Source organism: Somniosus microcephalus, chromosome 6, assembly GCF_052327205.1.
Source record: "Somniosus microcephalus isolate GS21.2 chromosome 6, FLI_Smic_1.0, whole genome shotgun sequence".
NCBI lineage: Eukaryota > Metazoa > Chordata > Chondrichthyes > Squaliformes > Somniosidae > Somniosus > Somniosus microcephalus.
In genome coordinates, this window is record NC_140992.1 from 10,978,516 (window position 1) to 10,997,226 (window position 18,711).

General features: G+C 48.5%; 1 protein-coding gene across 1 annotated transcript in view; it reads right to left on the reverse strand.

Annotated features, from left to right (window-relative positions):
* Positions 1-18,711, reverse strand: part of fndc3ba (fibronectin type III domain containing 3Ba) — a 480,942-nt gene that overhangs the window by 130,471 nt on the left and 331,760 nt on the right. The window contains exons 13-16 of the mRNA XM_085989714.1: positions 8,497-8,671; positions 6,142-6,228; positions 4,045-4,183; positions 1,671-1,742 (exon numbers count right to left, since the gene is read on the reverse strand). Coding sequence (XP_085845840.1) covers positions 1,671-1,742; positions 4,045-4,183; positions 6,142-6,228; positions 8,497-8,671 — 473 coding nt within the window. The remainder of the gene's footprint in view (positions 1-1,670; positions 1,743-4,044; positions 4,184-6,141; positions 6,229-8,496; positions 8,672-18,711) is intronic.

Sequence of the window (18,711 nt, forward strand, 5' to 3'; positions counted from 1 at the left end):
CTGGGTGTTCCCAACACACTGTACCAGGGAATGATGGGATGTGGGTCTGGGTATTCCCAACACGCTGTACCAGGGAATGATGGGATGTGGGTCTGGGTGTACCCAACACACTGTACCAGGGAATGCTGGGATGTGGGTCTGGGTATTCCCAACACGCTGTACCAGGGAATGCTGGGATGTGGGTCTGGGTGTACCCAACACGCTGTACCAGGGAATGATGGGATGTGGGTCTGGGTGTTCCCGACACACTGTACCAGGGAATGATGGGATGTGGGTCTGGGTATTCCTGACACACTGTACCAAGGAATGCTGGGATGTGGGTCTGGGTATTCCCGACACACTGTACCAGGGAATGATGGGATGTGGGTCTGGGTATTCCCGACACACTGTACCAGGGAATGATGGGATGTGGGTCTGGGTATTCCCGACACACAGTATCAGGGAATGATGGGATGTGGGTCTGAGTATTCCCAACACACTGTACCAGGGAATGATGGGATGTGGGTCCGGGTGTACCCAACCCGCTGTACCAGGGAATGATGGGATGTGGGTCTGGGTATTCCCGACACACTGTACCAGGGAATGATGGGATGTGGGTCTGGGTATTCCCGACACACTGTACCAGGAAATGCTGGGATGTGGTTCTGGGTATTCCCAACACACTGTACCAGGGAATGATGGGATGTGGGTCTGGGTATTCCTGACACACTGTACCAAGGAATGCTGGGATGTGGGTCTGGGTATTCCCGACACACTGTACCAGGGAATGATGGGATGTGGGTCTGGGTATTCCCGACACACTGTACCAGGGAATGATGGGATGTGGGTCTGGGTATTCCCGACACACAGTATCAGGGAATGATGGGATGTGGGTCTGAGTATTCTCAACACACTGTACCAGGGAATGATGGGATGTGGGTCTGGGTGTACCCAACACGCTGTACCAGGGAATGATGGGATGTGGGTCTGGGTGTACCCAACACACTGTACCAGGGAATGATGGGATGTGGGTCTGAGTATTCCCAACACACTGTACCAGAGAATGATGGGATGTGGGTCTCGGTGTACCCAACACACTGTACCAGGGAATGATGGGATGTGGGTCTGGGTGTACCCAACACACTGTACCAGGGAATGATGGGATGTGGGTCTGAGTATTCCCAACACGCTGTACCAGGGAATGATGGGATGTGGGTCTGGGTGTACCCAACACACAGTACCAGGGAATGATGGGATGTGGGTCTGAGTATTCCCAACATGCTGTACCAGGGAATGATGGGATGTGGGTCTGGGTGTACCCAACACACAGTACCAGGGAATGATGGGATGTGAGTCTGGGTGTACCCAACACACAGTACCAGGGAATGATGGGATGTGGGTCTGGGTGTACCCAACACGCTGTACCAGGGAATGATGGGATGTGGGTCTGAGTATTCCCAACACACTGTACCAGGGAATGATGGGATGTGGGTCTGGGTGTACCCAACACACAGTACCAGGGTTGAATGACCTGCTGACACTCACTGTCTGGTCTCATACACAGACAGGTTTACTGGAGGACTACCAGTACTTATGGAGTCCAGACTCCAGGGAATATCCAGCATCACCAGGAATGGAGGTGGTAGAAAAACGAGGGATAAATAAAAGGTTGAACGTTAGATAGAACTCACCCTCCGAACTCCCCTCAGAAATCTCCAGGAGGTACTTGAGAATTTCTGATCCACCGTTGTCTTGTGGTGGGTCTATAGAGATTGAAAGAGTCTGTGTTAGAAAAACATTCAATGATGGGCTATGGAGCCCTTTACAACAACAAGCATTTTTATAGCATCTTTAATGTAGTAGGGCGTTTCACAGGAGCATAAACCAGACACCGAGCCACATAAGGAGATATTAGGACAGGTGACCAAAAGCTGGGTCAAAGAGGTCGGATTTAAGGAGCGTCTTAAAGGAGGAGAGAGAGGCGGAGAGGTTTAGGGAGGGAATTCCAGAGCTTGGGGCCCAGGCAGCTGAAGGCACGGCCGCCAATGGTGCAGCGTTTTAAATCTGGGATGCACAAGAGGCCAGAATTGGAGGAGCGCAGAGATCTCGGTGGCGTGTAGGGCTGGAGGAGGTTGGAGAGAGAGGGAGGGGGGCGAGGCTGTGGAGGGAATTGGGGAGCCAATGTAGGGCAGTGAGCAAAATGAGAAGACAAAGAGGAGATCTGTTAGATGTCTTTAAAATTATGAAGGGGTTCGATCGGGTAGACGTAGAGAAGATGTATCCACTTGTGGGGGAGACCAGAACAAGGGGGCATAAATATAAGATAGTCACTAACCGATCAAGTAAAGAATTCTGGGAGGAACTTCTTTACACAGAGAGTGGCGAGAATGTGGAGTGGTTGAAGCAAAGAGCGTTGATGCATTTAAGGGGAGACTTGATACATGCATGAGGGAGGAGAGATCGAGGGATACGGGAGGGAGGGTGCGAGGAGGCTCGTGTCTGGAGTATAAACACCGGCATGGACCATTTGGGCCGAATGGCCTGTTGCTGTGCTGTAGAAATCTATGTAATAATAAAAAAAAGACAAACGGAATACTGTAGTTGGTTTCTGTATCTAGAGGCATAGAACACAAAGACAGGGAGGTGAGGTGGCCTTTGAACAAGGCCTTGGTTAGGTCGCAGTTGGGAGTATTGGGTGCAGTCTTGGGCATCCCCATTGTAGGAAGGACATAAAAGCAATGGAAAAGGTAGATTCACTGGGATGTTACCAGGGGTGAGGGGGTCGCAGTTATGAAGAGAAACTGAGGCTTTTTCCCCCCCCCCAACTGGAGGTCAATACCCAGGCCCTGAAATTCCGGGCCGGAGTTGATGGGGGTGGGGGGGGGGGGGGATGGTGGTTGGGGGGGGAAGTTCTCTCATAACTTGGACGGGAAACCGACAGAACTCCCCTGAGAAATGGTGTAAATGGATCGTGGGCACAGGACACAGTTGTGATCAATGGAGGACAATCTGGCTGACTTGTACCTTCCATGTCCCAGGGGCATTGACACCATATCGTAGTGCTCGCCAACTGATATAATTGATAAAGCTGTTAAAGAAGCTGATGGGATCTGATATAAAAAGACTACTGAGCACTTGGTTGGAGTATAAAACAAGGCTTTAATCAACTGTTTCACAACCATGAGATTCTAGTTACATCACTAGTTCCTGGTTACAGAAACATCCTGAGCAAGCTGGGCCCACGCCCGAGTATTTATACTCCTTGGACAGCGCCACCAGCTGGCTGCCCAGTGTTACTTCATGAGTCATGATAAGATTCATGACAGGATCCTTAGCTTTAGAAACAGAAACATACAGTACAAAAGCAAGGAAGTCGCGCTAAACCTTTATAAATCACTGGTTGAGCCTCAGCTGGGGTATTGTGTCCGATTCTGGGCACCGCACTTTAGGAAGGATGTCAAGGCCTTGGAGAGGGCACAGAGGAGATTGACCAGAATGGTACCAGGGATGATGGACTTCTGTTATGTGGAGAGACTGGAGAAGCTGTGGTTGTTCTCCTTAGAGCAGAGGAGGTTAAGGGGAGATCTAACAGAGATGTTCAAAATTAGAGAGGTTTTGATAGAGTAGATAGGGGGAAACTGTCTCCAGTGGCAGGAGGGTCGGTAACCAGAGGACACAGATTTTAAGATAATTGGCAAAAAATCCAGGGGGGAGATGAGGAGAAATTTTATTCCGCAGCGAGTTGCTGTGATCTGGAACGCGCTGCCTGAAAGGGCGGTGGAAGCAGATTCAATAGTAACTTCCAAAAGGGAATTGGATAAATACGTGAAAGGGAAAGATTTGCAGGGGAAAGGGCAGGGGGAGTGGGATTATTTGGAGAGCTCTTTCAAAGAGCCGGCACAGGCACGATGGGCCGAATGGCCTCCTCCTGTGCTGTATCATTCGATGACTCGAACTTGGCATCTTGCTGGTCACCTTTGCTCAGCGCCAACTGAGCAAAGACATTGGTTACTGTAAAGTGCAAGGGGCGGAGGAGAAGAATGGACAGGGGAGGTGTGTACGCACCCCACTTCAGGTGAAGGCTGTGCGATGTCATAGGGCCGGTGACGTAGGGTGTGGATGGAGGCCCTGGCTGGTCAGGGTTGGTGATGCACACGAGCACTTCGCTGGGACTGCTCTTGCCTTCCGTGTTGGAAGCTGTCAGCTGGGGAAAGAAGCAGAGACACGTCACCGCACCGCAAACATTCACTCCCCGTACACGAGCGAGACGGAGCACCGCACCATCGCCCACCAGCAAAGGCCCGCTCGCCGCCGCCTGGCTGCTGCCCAAACTTGAACACCGCAGCGGAACTTTTTAAACTTACTTTCGCACCAGACGGCAGTTCTGCTTCTCAGAGCTCGTGAGCTTGATAGGAATTTTAGGAACAGGAGAAGGCCATTCAGCCCCTCGAGCCTGTTCCGCCATTCAATCAGATCATGGCTGATCTGTACCTCAACTCCATATCCCGTGATACCCTTACCCCCAAAAAATCTACTGACCTCAGCCTCTCGAGCTCCAATTAACCCTCAGCATCCACAGCCTTTTGGGAGAGAGAGTTCCAGATTTCCACTGCCCTTTGTGTGAAGAAGTGCTTCCTGACATCACCCCTGAACGGCCTGGCTCTAATTTTAAGGTTCTGCCCCCTTGTTCTGGACTCCCCCCACCAGAGGAAATTGTTTCTCTCAAACTAACCTATTGAATCCCTTTGTCATTTTAAACACCTCGATTAGATCGCCCATAAGGAGGGGCAGAGGTTGGCTGTGGGCGACCCGGGGGCTTGTCAGACATTTAGAGGCAATTTTCAACTGAAATTCGGGTAGCTGGAGAGGGAGGGTGAGTGAGGGAGAGTGAGTAAGGGAGGGAGAGTGGCAGGTAGGAAGAGAGGGAGGGAGAGTGAGTGAGACTGAGTGAGAGATGTGAGGGAGGGTGAGTGAGTGAGGGAGAGTGAGTGAGAGTGAGGGAGAGTGAGTGAGGGTGTGAGTGAGGGTGAGTGAGTGAGGGTGAGTGAGTGAGAGTGAGGGAGAGTGAGTGAGGGTGAGTGAGTGAGGGTGAGTGAGAGAGAGATGTGAGGGAGAGTGAGTGAGAGAGAGTGAGTGAGAGAGAGATGTGAGGGAGGGTGAGTGAGTGAGGGAGAGTGAGTGAGAGTGAGGGAGAGTGAGTGAGGGTGAGTGAGTGAGGGTGAGTGAGTGAGGGTGAGTGAGTGAGAGATGTGAGGGAGAGTGAGTGAGAGAGAGTGAGTGAGAGAGAGATGTGAGGGAGAGAGAGTGAGGGAGGGGAGGGAAGACATCCAAAGCACTTTACAGCCAATGAAGTACTTTCTTGAAGTGCAGTTGCTGTTGTAATGTAGGAAATGCTGCAGCCAATTAGTGCACAGCAAGCTCCCACAATGTGATAATGACCCGATCATCTGTTTTAGTGAAAGCTCCCCTGCTCTTCTTCAAAATAGTGGCCCTGGGATCTTCTACATCTACCCGAGAGGGCAGATGGGGCCTCGGTTTAACGTCTCATCTGAAAGACGGCACCACCGACAGTGCAGCACTCCCTCAGTACTGGCAGCGGGAGTTTAATCCTGGATTAATGTGCTCAAGTCTCTGGAGTGGGATTTGAACCCACAAATTTCTGACTCAGAGACGAGAGCGCTACCCACTGAGCCACAGGCTGACACTTGGAGTAAGGGTGTTGTGATGAAATATATTCCATTCATCACTGCCTGTTTTCTGTGTCTTGTAACTGCCTGCTTTCTGTGTCTTTGCCCTTCCCCCAGTCCTCATGTATTATGTATTGGAATGTGCTGGAACTGGTTGTGTGCAGGGCTCCGCCCATACCTGGCTCCTTTGTAATCTAAGTTCAGTCGGGCATCAGCCTCCTGAAGGAAGACATCTCTCTATTTTACGTGTTATGTTCTGAGTTAATAAAAGCCTTACTTTTGTTCTGCTAACTTCAAGTCTCGGAATAATTGAGGCACATCAGGTGTAAAACTCTAGCCCACCGAGCAAGGATCCGCCTTTATGAAGTTTAGCATCATGTGTCACTAAACTAACAACTGTCTGGGACTAAACGGCCTCTTCTCAATCTGCGTCCCCTTGGAGGAAAGACTCAAAGCAATGAAAGGAGCAGCTTACCCTGAACTTGTACTGTGTGCTCCTGATGAGTGACTTCACAGTGCTGGTCACATCCTCACCGGTGTACTTCGACTGAAAGCCACAACCCTGCAACAACAGCAAATACAACTAGACCGCGCCTTTAACATAGTAAAACGTCCTGAGGCGCTTCAGAGGAGCGATTATCAAACATAGTTTGACACCGAGCCTCATAAGGAGATATTAGGACAGGTGACCAAAAGCTTGGTCAAAGAGGTTTGGGTTTTAAGGAGCATCTTAAAGTAGGAGAGAGAGGTAAAGCGATGAAGAGGTTTAGGGAGGGAATTCCAGAGCTTAGGGCCCAGGCAGCTGAAGGCACGGCCACCAATGGAGGGTCTAAGGAAATTGGGGATGTGCAAGAGGTCAGAATTGGAGGAGCGCAGAGATCGCGGAGGGTTGTGGGGCTGGAGGAGATTACAGAGATAGGGAGGGGGAGAGGCCACGGAGGGATTTGAAAACAAGGATGAGAATTTTAAAATCGAGGTGTTGCCGGACCGAGAGCCAATGTAGGTCAGCGAGCACAGGGGGTGATGGGTGAACGGGACTCGGTGCGAGTGAGGACACGGGGCAGTGAGCACAGGGGGTGATGGGTGAACGGGACTCGGTGCGAGTGAGGACACGGGGCAGTGAGCACAGGGGGTGATGGGTGAACGGGACTCGGTGCGAGTTAGGACACGGGGCAGCCGAGTTTTGGATGAGCTGAAGATTATGGAGGGGGGAAGGTTTTGTTAACAGTCACGTGGTTTATTCAACATCAGATATGAACAGTTAGGAGCCCCAAAGCTTCTCATTCAGGCTCATACCGGGTGTAAAAGGGTTAAATTCTGAGGACAGGTTGCATAGACTGGGCTTGTATTCCCTCGAGTATAGAAGATTAATGGGTGATCTAATCGAGGTGTTTAAGATGATTAAAGGATTTGATGGGGTCGAGAGAGAGAAACTATTTCCTCTGGTGGGGGGGAGTCCAGAACAAGGGGGCAGAACCTGAAAATTAGAGCCAGGCCATTCAGGGGTGATGTCGGGGTGTAACAGGCCCTTTCTTTATACAAAGGGTGGTGGAAATCTGGAACTCGCTCCCCGAAAAAGCTGTTGAGGTTGGGAGATAATTTGGCCCAGAAATTCGGGTCTCCACGGGTGAGTACGCACGGGGTACTCACCCGTAGGCCCAATGGAAGTGCCGGTTTCCTGCATGCAGTGCGCATGCGCGGGAAACCGGCACTTCCGTTCCCCTGAAAGCAAGGGTTCAGAGTTCGAACGCGTGCGTGGGAGAGGCTGCGCCTGCGCATCGAACTTCGTTTTTTTTTACAGGTTTCTCCGGGATCGTAAGTCTGCAGAATTTAGAAATGTAAAAAGCAGGCATAAGGCCTGCTTTTTACAAGGTAAGTGGTGAATTAATTAAAATTAAAACATTTTTTCCACAGGTTTATTATTTTTAAATACTTTAAAGCAAGGTAAGTTTATTTTTAGCCCCGTTAGAAAATTTAAAAAAAAATTCAAAAATTTAAATTATTGTTTAAAATAGTTATTTCTTTTAATTTATAGTTTATTTAAAAAATTTGATTTAAAAAAAAAATTATTTGAAGATTTAGTGATGTTTTGTAAGAAGAAGGGGCCCGTAGTATTTCTAAGTTTGACAGCACTTCCTGTCAGACTTATGAATGGCGCATTCCCTGCTCCGATTGGCTCCCCATGGCCCACGTGATCCCAGGGGACGCATCGCACTAACTGCGCCCCTGGGATACGCAAGCACTGCGCGCCGGCAGCTGGAGCAGGCCCCGGATCGGAATTCCACGGGGGCCGACAGCTCAACGGCTGACGCGCTAGGTAAGTGCAGATTGGGGGCTTGCACCCGCGGGAAGCCCCCGACCCGAATTTCTGGGCCAATTAAAAATTTTCAAAACTGAGATTGATATATTTTTGTTAGGTAAGGGTATTAAGGGTCACGGAACCAAGGCAGGTAGATGGAGTTAAGATACAGATCAGTCATGATCTGATTGAATGGCGGGACAGGCTCGAGCGGCTGAATGGCCTCCTCCTGTTCCTGTGTAACAGGCTCATGTGGCTGAATGACCTCCTTCTGTTCCTGTGGGACAGACTTGAGGGGCTGAATGGCCTCCTCCTGTTCCTGTGTAACAGTCTCGAGAGGCTGAATGGCTTTCTCCTGTTCCTGTGTAACAGGTTCGATGGGCTAAAAGGCCTCCTCCGGTTCCTATGGTAACAGCCTCGAGGGGCTGAACAGCCTGCTCCTGTGTAACAGGCTTGAGGGGTTGAATGGCCTCCTCCTGTTCCTGTGTTGCTATGCTCTGGGTTTGCTACGGGCAGTAGACAGACACTTACCGCGCTCTCGTCCTCCATTTCCAGCGAGTAGGTGATGTGTTCCTCCGGCGATGAAACGTCCGGTCGGTTCCACTGTAACGTCACCCATGTGACCCCCGCACGAACCAATCGAGGAGCCGCAGGCGTCTGTGGCAGGTTTCCCGTCGTGTAACAGAGCAGCTCCTGGCTGAACCCACTGTGAGCAGAGATAGGGGGCGATAGAGAGAGAGAGGGAGAGAGAGAGAGCGAGGGAGGGAGAGAGGGAGGAAAGGAGCGAGGGAGGGCGAGAGGGAGGGAGTGAGAGGGAGAGAGGGAGAGAGGGACAGAGAGAGAGAGAGAGAGGGAGAGGGAGGGAGAGAGCGAGGGAGGGAGAGAGAGAGGGAGGGAGGGAGAGAGGGAGGGAGAGGGAGAGTGGGAGAGAGAGGGAGAGAGGGAGAGAGAGGGAGAGAGAGGGGAGAGAGAGAGAGAAAGGGGGGGAGAGAGAGTCAGAGAGAGAGAGTGAGAGAGGGGGAGGGAGAGAGTGAGAGAGGGGGAGGGAGAGAGTGAGAGAGAGGGAGGGAGAGAGGGAGAGAGAGGGAGGGAGAGAGGGGGAGGGAGAGGGAGAGAGAGAGGGAGAAAGGGGGGGAGAGAGAGTGAGAGAGAGAGTGAGAGAGAGAGAGAGAGAGAGAGGGGGAGAGGGAGAGAGAGAGAGTCAGATCACAGCCAAATTACTGCGTATCTTAAAAGGACAGAAACAACCAACACAGAAACACAGCCCAGTAAGCTGTACAACATTAAAAAATCCTACAGATGGGCCCAAAACAGCATGGAAAAATACCAGAAAGCAATTAGCAGTCAATCAACTCAATCTCTCTTGGACACCTTTCTGGAAAACACATACACTCACAATAAAGAAGGCGTAAACCTGGCAGTGAATAACCTAAATAATATTTTTGATAATTTGGCATCAATGTCGAACTTGAAATCTCGCAAGAGTAAACCCAAAACACAAAACCACAAAAAATGGTTTGATTCAGACTGTCATAACATGAGGAAAAAACTCAGAAAAATATCAAACCAAAAACACAGACAACCAGAAAACGAGGAATTATGCCTTGCTTATTGTCAGGCACTAACACAATACAAAAACACTCAGAACCAAGAAAGAACAGTATATTAAGAATAAACTCAGCTCCATTGAAGAATCTATTGATTCTAATTGTTTCTGGGACAACTGGAATACATTACACAAAAAGCAACACGATGAATTGCCCATTCAAAATGGAGACATATGGGAAAACCATTTTGAAAAATTATACCAGAAAAACACACTAAGCCCAGAGCAAGATCAAATATATAAAGAATTGGAAAAGCTCGAACTGACCATAAAAGATTACCAAAACCCTTTAGACTCCTCAATAACTGAAAAAGAGCTATTTGAAAAACTCAAGGACCTGTGACCAAGAAAAACCTGTGGAGCAGATGGCATCCTAAACGAGATGCTTAAACACACTGATGATAAAATGAAATTGGCTATCCTAAAACTCTTCAACTTGGTTCTGAGTGTCGGTTACTTCCCTGATGTCTGGAACAAAGGACTCATAACGCCCATATACAAAAGTGGAGACAAAGTTGCCCCAAATAACTACTGAGGCATCTGTGTGAACAGTAATCTGGGGATGGTATTCTGTAGTATCATAAACAAAAGACTTATAAACTTCCTTAAGGAGCACAATGTCTTGAGTAAAAGCCAAATTGGATTCTTACCAAATTATAGAACATCGGATCATATTTTCACCCTACACACCCTAATTGACAAACATGTTCACCAAAACAAAAGCAAAATTTTTGCCTGCTTTATAGATTTCCAGAAGGCTTTCGATTCTATTTGGCACGACGGTCTATTCTTAAAACTTATTGAAAGTGGTGTAGGGGGAAAAACATATGATGTAATTAAATCAATGTATACAAACAATAAATGTGCAGTTAAAATTGGAGACAAACAAACAAAATATTTCTCACAGGGGCGTGGCGCAAGGCTCGTCTATCTCACCGACACTCTTTAATATTTATATAAATGAATTGGCAAAACTACTTGAACAATCTACAGCACCTGGCCTCGCCCTATATGACTCCAAAGTTAAATTCCTCCTCTATGCAGATGACCTGGTTCTGCTCTCACCAACAGAGGAGGGTCTACAGCAGAACCTGGATCTGCTAGAGTCGTTCTGTCAGACCTGGGCCCTGACAATAAACCCCAAAAAAACCAAAGTTCTTGTGTTCCAGCAAAGATCCAGACATCAGGGACCCAGAATAAACTTCACATTAGGAGCAACTAAAATTGAACAAACTACAAATTACACATACTTAGGCTTAAAAATCAGTTCTACGGGAAATTTTCATCTGGCTGTGAATGAACTGAAAGAGAAAGCAAAAAGGGCTTTCTATGCCATTAAAAAGTCAATCCAAATAGACAATCCAATTGGCATTTGGCTCAAAATTTTTAAATCAGTAATTGAACCAATTGCACTCTATGGCAGTGAGGTGTGGGGTCCGCTAACACAACAAGAATTTGCAAAATGGGACAAACATCCAATTGAGATCCTGCATGCAGAATTCTGTAAATGTATCCTCTGGACTCAGAGGAAAACCGCAAACAATGCATGCAGGGCAGAATTAGGCCAATATCCACTACTAATTAATATCCAAAAAAGAGCGATCAAATTTTGGAAACACCTAAAAATGAGCAACCCCCACTGCTATCATTACAAAGCCCTGAAATGCCAAGAGATGATCATAGAGAAGAGTCCCCTCAGTCAACTGGTCCTGGGACTCAGTGAAGTAACTACTAACACTACTAATAATAATCAGCCCCAGGACAGTGACATCCTAGCACAGAGAATTCGACCCAACGCAATTATTACTAAACAAAAAAAAAATATTTGACCTATTGGACAGAAACGACAAAAACCCAAAACAAACTCGATTGCTATTTGGCCCTAAACATACAGTACACCATGGCTGATTACCTGACCATGGTGAAAGATAGCAAACTGAGAAAAACCTTCTCAATGTACAGACTTAGTGAGCATAGCCTGGCCATCGAAAAAGGCAGACACAGGCAGACCTGGTTGCCCAGAGAAGACAGGCTATGCTCTCACTGCAGTCAGGGAGTGGTGGAGACAGAGATGCACTTCCTCACAACTTGTGGGAGCTATCAGGACATAAGGGGGAATTTCTACCCAAAATTCATAAAAATATGCCCTGAATTCAAAAATTTGAATGACCACCAAAAACTCCCATATCTATTAGGGGAACAGAGAAAATGTGTAACTTTAGCGGCAAACTATGTTACAGCTTGCCATAAGCAGAGGGACAACCAGTGACCATTGAATCTAAGAAAAGATTATATGTATATTGTTTGTGTGTGTATTTATGTATACATGGGTATATTTGTCTATACACTGTATGTCTAGATCTGCATTTATGTGTTCAATTATATATGTTTTTCTGTGCTTTGGCAACATAAGATGTATCTTGTCATGCCAATAAAGCAATTTGAATTAAATTGAATTAAGAGGGAGAGGGAGAGGGAGAGAGGGGGGAGAAGAGTGAGGGGGGAGAGAGGGGGGGAGAGGGAGGGAGAGAGAGAGAGAGAGAGAGAGAGAGAGAGAGAGTGAGAGGGAGAGGGAGAGAGAGGGGGGAGAAGAGTGAGGGGGGAGAGAGAGAGGGGGAGAGAGAGAGGGGGGAGAGGGAGGGAGAGAGAGAGAGAGAGAGTGAGAGGGCAGGGGAGGGAGAGAGAGGGAGAGAGAGAGGGAGAGAGAGAGGGAGAGAGAGAGAGGGAGGGAGAGAGGGAGAGAGAGGGAGAGCGAGGGGGAGAGTGGGGGAGAGATACATAGATACAAAGAAGATAGGAGCAGGAGTAGGCCATTCGGCCCTTCGAGCCTGCTCCGCCATTCAATGAGATCATGGCTGATCATCCAAATTCAGTACCCTGTCCCTGCCTTCTCCCCATATCCCTTGATCCCTTTAGCCTTAAGAAATATATCCAACTCTTTCTTGAATATACTTAATGAACTGGCCTCCACCGCCCTCTGTGGCAGAGAATTCCACAGGTTCACCACTCTCTGGGTGAAGAAATTCCTCCTCATTTCAGTCCTAAATGGCTTACCCCTTATCCTTAGACTATGACCCCTGGTTCTGGACTCCCCGGCCATCAGAAACATCCTTCCTGCATCTAGTCTGTCCAGGCCTGACAGAATTTTATAGGTTTCGATGAGATCCCCTCTCAATCTTCTAAACTCCAGTGAGTAAAAGCCAAATCGACCCAATCTCTCCTCATACATCATTCCTGCCATCCCAGGTATCAGCCTGGTGAATCTTCGCTGCACTCCTTCCATGGCAAGAACGTCCTTCCTCAGGTAAGGCGACCAAAACTGCACACAATACTCAAGGTGTGGTCTCACCAAGGCCCTGTACAACTGTAGCAAGACATCCTTGTTCTTGTACTCGAACCCTCTTGCTACGAAGGCCAACATACCATTTGCCTTCTTAACCGCCTGCTGCACCTGCATGCTTACCTTCAGCGACTGGTGTACAAGAACACCCAGGTCTCTTTGCACTTCCCCTTCTCCCAAACTATTACCATTCAAATAATAATCTGCCTTCCTGTTTTTGCCACCAAAGTGGATAACCTCACATTTATCCACATTATCGTGCATTTGCCATGTTTCTGCCCAATCACCCAACCTGTCCAAATCGTGCTGGAGTCTCACGGCATCCTCCTCACAGCATACCCTCCCCGCTAGCTTTGTGTCGTCTGCAAATTTGGAGATATTACATCCAATTCCCTCGTCCAGATCATTAATATATATTGTGAACAGCTGGGGTCCTAGGACCGATCCTTGCGGTACCCCACTAGTCACTGCCTGCCACTCGGAAAACGACCCGTTTATTCCAACTCTTTGCTTTCTGTCCGCCAACCAGTTCTCTATCCAAGTCAATACCTTGCCCCCAATCCCATGTGCCTTAATTTTGCATGCTAATCTCTTATGCGGGACCTTATCGAAAGCCTTCTGAAAGTCCAAATATACCACATCCACTGGTTCTCCCTTATCTATTTTACCAGTTACATCCTCAAAAAATTCCAGTAGACTAGTCAAGCATGATTTACCTTTTGTAAATCCATGTTGACTTTGTCCGATCCAGTCACTGCTTTCCAAGTGCTCTGCTATTACATCTTTTATAATGGACTCTAGCATTTTCCCCACTACCGATGTCAAGCTTACCAGTCTATAATTCCCCGCCTTTTCTCGACCACCTTTTTTGAATAGTAGGCTAACATTAGCTACCCGCCAATCCATGGGTACCGTTCCAGAGTCTATCGAGTTCTGGAAGATGACCAGCAATGCATCTACTATTTCTAGGGCCACTTCCTTAAGTACCCTGGGATGTAGATTATCAGGCCCTGGGGATTTATCGGCCTTCAGTCCCATCAATTTTCCTAACACCATTTCCCTACAAATACTGATTTCTTTCAGTTCCACCCTTTCATCAGACCCTATGTTCCCCGGCATCTCTGGGAGGTTATTTGTGTCCTCCTTTGTGAAGACAGAGCCAAAATATGTATTTAGTTGGTCTGCCATTTCTTTGTTCCCCATTATAAATTCCCCCGATTCTGACTGCAAGGGACCTACGCTTGACTTCATCAATCTTTTTCTCTTCACATATCTATAAAAGCTTTTACAGTCAGTTTTTATGTTCTCTGCAAGCTTACTCTCATATTCTATTTTCCCTTTCTTAATTAATCCCTTTGTCCTCCTTTGTTGAATCCTAAACTGCTCCCAATCCTCAGGGTTATTGCTTTTTCTGGCCAATTTATATGCCCTCTCCTTGGACCTTATGCTATCCCTAATTTCCCTTGTTAGCCACGGTTGGGTCACCTTTTTTGTTTTATTTTTATGCCAAACTGGGATGAACAAATTCTGCAGTTCATCCATTCGGCCTTTGAATGTTTGCCATTGCCTATCCACCGTCAACCCTTTGAGTGCCATTCCCCAATCAATCCTACACAACTCGCTCCTCAGACCATCATAGTTTCCTTTATTTAAATTGAGGACCCTAGTCTCCAAGTCAACTACTTCATTCTCCATCTTAATGAAGAATTCGATCATATTATGATCGCTCCGACCGAAGGGGCCTCTTACAACAAGATTGCTAATTAATCCTTTCTCGTTACATAATACCCAGTCTAAGATGGCCTGATCTCTGGTTGGTTCCTCGACATATTGGTCCAGGAAACCATCCCGTAAACACTCCAGGAATTCCTCCTCCACAGTATTGTTACTCATTTGGTTGGCCCAATCTATATGTAGATTAAAGTCACCCATGATGACTGCTGTGCCCTTATTGCACGCTTCTTTAATTTCTCTTTGAATGCCATCCCCAACCTCCGCCTTACTGTATGGAGGTCTATAAACCACTCCCACTAACGTTTTTTTCCCCTTAGTATTTCTCAATTCTACCCATACAGATTCCACCTCATCAGAGCTAATATCCTTCATTACAATTGTGTTAATCCCTTCTTTAACCAGTAATGCTACCCCACCTCCCTTTCCTTTTTGCCTATCTTTCCTGAATATCGAACACCCCTGGATGTTGAGTTCCCAGTCCTGGCCTTCCTTGAGCCACGTTTCCGTAATCCCAACCAAATCATATTTGTTTACTTCTATTTGCGCAGCCAATTCATCCACCTTATTACAAATAAGGGGAGAGAGGGGGAGAGAGTGAGGGAGGGAGAATGAGGGGGATAGAGAGAGTAAGAGAGTGAGTGAGAGAGAGGGAGGGAGAGGGAGAGAGGGAGGGGTATAGAGAGAGAGGGAGAGGGAGAGAGAGAGAGAGAGAATGAGTGAGTGAGAGGGAGCGAGGGAGGGTGAGAGGGAGAGAGGGAGGGGGATAGGGAGAGAGGGGGATAGAGAGAGAGCGGGAGAGAGAGAGAGAAAGGGGGAGAGAGAGAGGGAGAGTCAGTGAGTGAGAGAAAGAGTGTGAGGGGGATAGAGAGTGTGAGGGGGATAGCGAGTGTGAGGGGATATAGAGTGTGAGGGGGATAGAGAGTGTGAGGGGGATAGCGAGTGTGAGGGGATATAGAGTGTGAGGGGGAGAGAGAGTGTGAGGGGGATAGCGAGTGTGATGGGATAGAGAGTGTGAGGGGGATAGAGAGTGTGAGGGGGATAGAGAGTGTGAGGGGGATAGAGAGTGTGAGGGGGATAGAGAGTGTGAGGGGGATAGAGAGAGTGAGGGGATAGAGAGTGTGAGGGGATAGAGAGTGTGAGGGGATAGAGAGTGTGAGGGGGATAGAGAGTGTGAGGGGGATAGAGAGAGTGAGGGGATAGAGAGTGTGAGGGGATAGAGAGTGTGAGGGGGATAGAGAGTGTGAGGGGGATAGAGAGAGTGAGGGGATAGAGAGTGTGAGGGGATAGAGAGTGTGAGGGGGATAGAGAGTGTGAGTGAGAGAGAGTGTGAGGGGATAGAGAGTGTGAGGGGGATAGAGAGTGTGAGGGGATAGAGAGTGTGAGTGAGAGAGAGTGTGAGGGGATAGAGAGTGTGAGGGGGATAGAGAGTGTGAGGGGATAGAGAGTGTGAGTGAGAGAGAGTGTGAGGGGATAGAGAGTGTGAGGGGGATAGAGAGTGTGAGGGGATAGAGAGTGTGAGTGAGAGAGAGTGTGAGGGGATAGAGAGTGTGAGGGGGATAGAGAGTGTGAGGGGATAGAGAGTGTGAGTGAGAGAGAGTGTGAGGGATAGAGAGTGTGAGGGGATAGAGAGAGTGAGGGGATAGAGAGTGTGAGGGGATAGAGAGTGTGAGGGGGATAGAGAGTGTGAGGGGATAGAGAGTGTGAGGGGGATAGAGAGTGTGAGGGGATAGAGAGTGTGAGGGGGATAGAGAGTGTGAGGGGATAGAGAGTGTGAGGGGGATAGAGAGTGTGAGGGGATAGAGAGTGTGAGGGGATAGAGAGTGTGAGCCAGACAGCCAGACAGAGTGAATACACACGCTGAAGATGGGCTGCTGAATTTTTAGTGTTTTTAGTGTTTAAAGTGGGGGAAAAAAAGGTTCATTTCAAGTTTAAAAAGGTTTTAAAGTTAAATTTAGTTCTAGTTAAGTTAGTTTAGTTTGTTTAGTTAAGTTTAAGTTTAGTTTAGTCTAGATTAAGTAAGGAAGGAAAAGACCACCAAAGGAAAAAAAACCAGAGGAAATTAGAAAAAAAAAGCCAAAGAAAAAAAAAAGAAATAAGGGAAAAAAAAAAAAAAAATATACAAACCAAAGAACAGCGAGGTGACTCGGCCGCACGGAAACGCAGCGGCAGCCGGAGCGAGGAGACTCGGGGAGGCCGCTTCGGGAAACGAGGCGAATCGGGGAGGCCGCACGGAGACGCAGCGGCAGCCGGAACGAGGTGACTCGGGGAGCCCGAGCGGCGAACGAGACACGGCCCGATCGGCGGCCGCAGTCCAGCACCCGAGCGACGACCGCAGTCCAGCACCCGAACGGCGAACGAGGCACAGCCCGAGCGGCGGCTGGGATAGAAAGCCCGGGAAAGGCCCGAGGAGCCAGGCCCAGAGACCTCTGAGGCGAAGGGGAGCAACCAGAAGGCTTCCAGAAGCAAACCAAGACTGTGAGTACAGGGCCCAGGGAGGGAGACTGAAGCCAGGGAAAGGCCCGAGGAGCCAGGCCGAGACAGAGGCACAGAGACCTCTGAGGGGGAGGGGAACAGCCCGAAGGCACCGGGAAACAGCGGCTCACAGACCCAGACCTGAGAAGGGTGAACCCAGAAGCCGAGGCCCAGGGACCACGGGGTCGAAGAGGGGGACCGGGAAAGTTCGCGAACAGGGAGAGGGAAACACCAAACCCGGGGCCCCAGAAAAGCTTATTCTAAGATCAACAATACTTTACCAAAAATGAGCGAATCAGAAGATCCACAACAGCCCCGCTTCCAGATTCCCCCCAACACTGCAAAAAAAGCTATAAAAGCGATCAAGCATGAGCAGATGAGAGAAAAACCAGAAACACTTTTTGCTGACTGTTACAACAATGGGACAAAAAGTAACCTCATTTTCTACTCAGATCAGCCAGTGGCTTGGATCACAGCAATAAAATCACACTATACCAATGTTAAGCTAGAAAATACCGCAAATGGGTCCATAATGAAAATTAACACACCAGGAGACAGTTCAACTACGACGGTCAACGCGTACAATACCGGAACAATATTAGTGCAAGGCAACCTCGACAAATTTGCAACAGCCTTCAGGACACTGAAAAAATTAACTAAGGGGGGAAGGAACAGCCCCAGAGTGGCCCGCACTCCCCCCAACATTGACAACTTACCAGGAGAAAATCTGCCTGGTCAGGAGGTGAACGAGCCACACAGTTCAAACCAGACACCAACCCCGGGGAACCACAGCCACACGATACAACTGACAAACCCCAGCATAACTACCAGGGAGGAAGCCACACATAGTCCCCCTACCATTCCCAGCTCACCAAGAGAAGAGCAGCATAGCCAGGAAGTGAGTGAGCCCTCCAGGGCCGACCAGCCTAGCCAGGAAGTGAGTGAGCCTTCCAGGGCCGACCAGGCACATACCCCGGGATCACACAGCCAGATACAACCAAAAGATAAATTTAATCAATTAGAGATAGAGGTGGTTAAACTTAGAGAGGACTTCCTCAAAATGAATGACTATCAAAATCAGGAGAGGGAGAGACACAAGAGAGAGCTGAAGCTACTTGAGAACCAGGTGAATCTACTTAGGAATCAGGTGAAAGAGCTGCAGGAAAAAGAAGAGAGCCATAGAGGAGAGATAACACCATTAGAGCAGCAACCAGAGGCTAGAGATAAGACAAGACAGAGCCGGACGGAACGGCTGCACTCCCACACGGAACAAAAGCAACAGACACACAATACAAGGGGTGCCACACAGACCGACCAGCATACTGATTCGCAATCTTCCCCCACCACCGTGGAACCACAAGCGGGCCGCTCACAAGAGGTACGCACACACCAGACACCCCAGCCCAGCACACACACTATGAGTCCAAGCGAAAGCCACCAGACAGTAAACACAAACAAGGCTGACGTCGTAATACTCATGGACTCAAATGGGAAATTTCTATGGGAGAAAAAGCTATTCCCTCGAAGTAAAGTAGAAAAGATCTGGTGCCCAACAACAAACAGAGCCATGGGATGGCTGACCAAAGCCAGATTA